General features: G+C 41.0%; 2 protein-coding genes across 2 annotated transcripts; both read left to right on the forward strand.

Annotated features, from left to right (window-relative positions):
- Nucleotides 1-1,712: 1,712 nt before the first annotated feature.
- On the forward strand, nucleotides 1,713-2,114 carry LOC149166862 (uncharacterized). Its single transcript, XM_089430282.1, has one exon. The coding sequence runs from the start codon at nucleotides 1,713-1,715 to the stop codon at nucleotides 2,112-2,114; it is 402 nt and encodes a 133-aa protein (XP_089286408.1).
- Nucleotides 2,115-3,228: 1,114 nt separating this feature from the next.
- Nucleotides 3,229-5,073, forward strand: LOC149166863 (uncharacterized). The gene is made up of 4 exons (XM_089430283.1): nucleotides 3,229-3,360; nucleotides 3,772-4,158; nucleotides 4,245-4,312; nucleotides 4,560-5,073. The coding sequence occupies exons 1-4, from the start codon at nucleotides 3,229-3,231 to the stop codon at nucleotides 5,071-5,073; spliced, it is 1,101 nt and encodes a 366-aa protein (XP_089286409.1).
- Nucleotides 5,074-5,285: the final 212 nt, after the last annotated feature.

Below are 5,285 nucleotides of genomic sequence, written 5' to 3' on the forward strand. Positions count from 1 at the left end.
AACTAGTTTCCTTCCCTTGCATTCTTAAACCATATGAGACAATTTCAAGCTTTATTGAATATTACTTAGCTTCTATTAACATGATTTAAAATTTCAATATGTAGGTGCATGCTAATCACGATGAAGTTTCTCAGCGATGTATGGTAAATTCCTTCACCTGGTGCACACTTCTTACAACATCAATAATGAATTTGATGCGCTTGCGCATGTTAATCTATCACAATCACAAAGCTTGGAAGAAATTGATAATCAACTACAAGAAAATACCAACATCATATATGAAGAAAGAGTTGCCTCAAAATCTGAAAATCAACTTCAAATAAAATTTAAAAATCAGCTAATAAATCAACAAGTACGAATGCAAATTGAAAATTACAACAATATACAATTTGCTACAAAAATTTCTGAATTTTATCATGTTGATCAAATACAAAATTCAGGGCATCCAAATAAAACTCTTCAAGAAACTCTAAATATACAAATGAATGATCAACAATATGAAATTTACAATAGATAAAACATGCACGATTATGGAAATAGAGATATTTTCATGTTCATTTCTTTAAACTCTCATTTCTCTCTTTATCCTAATATTTTTGCTAATAGTAATCGATATCCTCTTAGCATTAATGTTACTATAAATAATAGAGGATTTGACGTAAATGAATTGTCAAATAGTTTTTGTCAAGATAAAGAGACATTTGACGATCATTCTTTCAATATTGATGAAAATGTGTTCAATACTCCTTGTTTTGATGCATCATATGGGAATGAAGAGAATTCTAGTGAATGTCACGAAGTCATTTTTGATGATTACTTTGACATTGAGGATGTTGATTTATCTCACTCTTCATTAAATCCTTGTGATCTAAGTCAAGCCATATTTTAAAATGAAGAAAGCCTCAATTTAGAAATTGTTCCAATAAATTCTCATTTTCAAACATTTAATCATTGTCATGATTTCAACATTCAAGAATCCATCCCAATTTATGATTCTTATGATGATCAAGTTCTCTCTCCTATTCATGGTCCTAAACCTTTTCCTCTTCCATAAGTTGATATCAATAGCCATTCTAATTGTACTATCTTGGCTAATTCTTGTGAAAAGGAACTTGTCTCAAATTAGTCCCAATTGCATTGTAAGATTAATTGTAACAATAGTGTAAATGAATTTATGCTCCTGCTCTGCAACCTGCGAGATCCGCTTTCCACGGGATCTGAAGATTGCGATCGCGCTCACTCTCTGCAATTTCCGATCCCTACGGGCATGTCATCCGAGGGCTTCACTCCAATCTGCGGCCGATCTGGTTGGATCTGCTGGCCCTTCATGGAGGAGCTAACTCCCCTAGGGGTCTTCCTCCCCTCCTCTGCCTTCTGCCACTAAGGCCTTTAGATCCTTGCTAGCCTCTCTGCCCAAGAAGAAATGCGTGGAAGCTGCTAAGTTCGTGAAAAATCTAGAAGATATCCCTGAGATTGCCCTTCTGCCTAAAGGTCCGATTCAGGTAGCCTTATCCCTGGAAGATCGTGCTCTGGTCGGTCAGTTTATAGGTCTTTGGCATTCGCCGAAATCAACGGAGAACTGGGTTGCTAGGAACTGGGCTCCTCTTATAAAGAGCAAGGTAACCTCTTACTTCCTCGGAAGAGGATACTTCTTATTTGAATTTTATGAAAAAGAGGACAAGGATCTCATTTTCAGGAATGACCCCTACTTCATGGACCGTCAAGGTCTGTATCTAAATAAATGGACGCCAGACTTCGATTCGACGGTGGATGTGCCTTTTGTGGTCCCGGTGTGGGTAAGACTCCCTAATCTTCCCATTCACTGCTGGAACTGGGACTCTTTGAAACGTATAGGAAACATTCTTGGGAAATTCATAGACAAGGCCAATAGCAAAGATCAGTACGATTGTGCCAGAATTTGTGTGGAGGTAGATCTGGAGGTCAGGTTACCAAAAGCCATCAAAATAATTGTAGGTCCCTGGACGCATGTTCAGAAATTGGACTATGAACAGCTACCGTTTAAATGCCAGAAGTGTCACGTCTACGGACACTTCGCCAGAGACTGCCCGTCCAAAGGGGTAGAAGAAAAAGGGAAGGAAGAAGGATGGAATTAAGCAAAGTGATCCAAAACCTCACTCAGGAAGAATGCAAATGCAAATGCTAGAGCTCCCCAAGTGGGCCCTGCTCAGAAACCACCCATGGAAAGTCAAGGGAACAAATTTGAGATCCTTGGATCTGAAATCATGAACATGCAGGAGACAGAAATCCCGAAGGAGATCTCTCCATCTAAATCCAAAAGTGTACCAGAGAGATCCAAAGGGAGGATGTCAGAAGAAGAAGAGGAAACCCAAGAGTTCGAGGAATCAGAGGAAGAAGGGGAAATAGGTGAATCACAGTATACCCCTAGAAGATCTACAAGAGGGCGCATGTCAGCAAAGGAAAAAAGAGACCAAGAAACATACAAAGACAAGCTTCAGGGCAGCCAGCCAACACTAGAGAAACTCCTAGCAAAAACCTTGAAGATGAAGAGGATCCAAACCTAGAGCTCCAAAGGAGCTCACCACAGCAAAAGTAAATGATGAAGATAGTCTCCTGGAATTATAGGGGAATGGGAACCAAAGCTAAGGAATAAGCAATGAATAGTTTAATAAGATTGGAAGCCCCGGACATTCTTCTCATCCAGGAGACTAAATTGAAGGATTCAGTCTTCCTCCAGGCAAGAAAAAAATTTTGGAAGAAAAATGGAGCGCAAGCAACCTCTGCCCGTGGAGCATCGGGAGGACTTGGGTCGCTCTGGAATCAAAATAAGTTCTCTTTAATCTTTGAGTCCCTGAAAACTCATTGGATTTTGTTAAAAATGCAACACTTATAATCTAAGGAAATTATTTTCCTGTTCAATGTATATGCTCCTAACAATGCAGGTGAGAAAAAATTATGTTGGGACTCCATCAAAAACATGGCAGATCTAGAAAATCTAGAGGATATAATCATAGCTTGAGATCTCAACCTCACCCTCCTCTCGTCAGAAAAAAGAGGAGGCAATATCGTCAGGGATCCGGCAAGAGAATTAGTGGAAGATCTCATGCAATATTGGGATCTGATATACATTAAGCCAACTACTGGCAAGTTCACATGGTCAAACAAGAGCGTTGGACGGGCCACATAGCGGCAAGACTTGACAGATTTTTGCTGCAAATCTCCCTCCTACTTCTTCGACTACAAGCTAGAATGCGCATTCTTCACAGCAGTGTATCAGATCACAAGCCCATTAGCCTCGAGCTACTGACCCCCAAGGATCTGGGGCCTATTCCTTTCAGATTCAGTTCTCTCTGGATCAAAGAGACAGACTTCACGGAAAAGGTCTGAGACTGCTAGAAAGACCCAGTCAAGGGATCTGCCTTCTTTGTTTGGGAAGAAAAACTCAGAAGGGTTAAAGCCATGCTAAAAAATTGGGCTAAGACCCTACCCAACCTTGCTGTAGAAAGGAAAAAAATTGAAATCACCCTAGAAAGCTAGCATCTCCATCTTGAAGCTGCTGAAATCACTAAGGATGAGTTGGAAAAGGAGGCCAAACTTCAACAAAGTTTCCATAAGGCCTATCTGGCAGAAGAAGAATATTGGAGGCTCAAGTCCAGAAGTCTTTGGCTCAAATCTGGTGATAGAAACTCCTCCTTTTTTCATAAACAAGCCCAAGCTAGGAAAGGCCGAAACTCCATCACGGAAATAAAAGAAGAAAACTGCGTTCTGAAGGACTTTACATGCATAAAAAAGGCAGCCTCAGAACACTTTGCGAAGCTGTACAGGGAAGATCTAGGAGTTGAGAAAAACGACATTTTGTTGGACGTTGTCCCTAGCCTTATCACCTCCAAGATGAACCAGGCACTTGAAAGCAAAATCTCGCAAAAGGAAGTCAAGGAGGCCCTTTTTGCAATGGATCCCGACAAAGCTCCGGGACTGGATGGTTTTACACCTAGATTTCTCCAAACCTATTGGCAGATTGTTGAGAAGGAGTTCTTCAAAATGATCCAAAAGTCCCAAGACTGTCAGAAGATTGGAGGCTACACAAATTCAGCCTTCCTTGCCCTCATTCCCAAAGAGAAAGGAGCAAACTCTTTCAGCAGATTTCGCCCAATTTCCTTATGCAATATTGGGTACAAAGTGATAACCAAAGTGATAGCTAACAGGTTGAAAAGAATTCTCCCCAAAATCATCCTGGATAATCAAGGTGGATTTATTCATGGTAGGTAGCTGGTGGACAATTTCGTGCTGGTTCAAGAGGCGATTCATTCCAGCCTACACCGAAAGGAAAAAGGTATGGTTATTAAATTAGATCTAGCAAATGCTTTTGATCGTGTTAGACATAGGTTTTTGTTTGATGTGTTGCACAAATTGGGGTTCGGGCATAATTTCATCAAGTGGATTAGAGCTTGTATTTCGGAGCCTTAGATTGCCCGCCTAGTGAATGGTAGGGCTACTAAATTTTTCAAAGCCTCTAGAGGGTTGAGGCAAGGGTGCCCCCTTTCACCGCTCCTATTTGTCCTTCAGGCCTCTATCCTCAGCTTTTATCTTGAAAAAAAGCAGCAAGACCAAGACATCGTTGGCCTGTGCATTGCAAGAGGGGTAAAAAGCATCAATCACGCCCTCTTTGCTGATGATACACTATTGCTGGGGGTTGCTTCTCCTCATTCAGCTATCAAATTCAAAGAAGTTCTGGACGACTACTGTAAGATCTCAGGCAGCGTATTAAACAGTGGTAAATGCCATATATACTATTGGAACATTCCTGCTTCAACTGCAAGCTCCATTTCCAGATGCCTCGGATTTGCAGCCTCAACTTCTTGGTCCTCATTTAAATATCTTGGTCTGCCCATCTTTCATAAGAGGGCCTTGAGCAAAGACTGGTATCCTCAGTTAGACAAATTCAAAGAAAAAGTACAAGCCTGGGGATCCTCTTGGCTCAACAGTGCCGGAAAATCAGTGCTCAGTAGCCTTTCGATATTCAAGTTCTTTGTCCTCCTGGCACCTGTGGGAATCATCAAAAAGATGGAGGAGCTGATCAGACAGTTTTTCTAGAAAGGAGGCAAACAAAATGAGAAGAGAATTTCCCTAGTCAATTGGGAAATAGTCACCAGACCAATTCATGAGGGAGGACTGAACTTCAAAGATCTCAGAGCTCAAAATCTAGCCATGGGAGCCAAATTGATTTGGAAAATCATAGCTCCTAATCCAGGTTGGGTACAGGTTGCATTGTGGAGGAAATACTTCAGAGGAACGAGACTTAGATG

This window comes from Pinus tabuliformis, chromosome 5_1 (assembly GCF_031772625.1).
Source record: "Pinus tabuliformis cultivar Carrire ecotype Pingquan chromosome 5_1, CPIR1, whole genome shotgun sequence".
NCBI classification, from domain to species: domain Eukaryota; kingdom Viridiplantae; phylum Streptophyta; class Pinopsida; order Pinales; family Pinaceae; genus Pinus; species Pinus tabuliformis.

Coding starts and splice junctions, on each gene's coding strand:
- LOC149166862 (XM_089430282.1), top strand. CDS start 1,713: ATGGACCGTCAAGGTCTGTATCTAAATAAATGGACGCCAGACTTCGAT.
- LOC149166863 (XM_089430283.1), top strand. CDS start 3,229: ATGCGCATTCTTCACAGCAGTGTATCAGATCACAAGCCCATTAGCCTC. Junction 3,361..3,771: donor AGACAGACTTCACGGAAAAG/GTCTGAGACTGC, acceptor TGCATAAAAAAG/GCAGCCTCAGAACACTTTGC. Junction 4,159..4,244: donor TATGCAATATTGGGTACAAA/GTGATAACCAAA, acceptor TATTCATGGTAG/GTAGCTGGTGGACAATTTCG.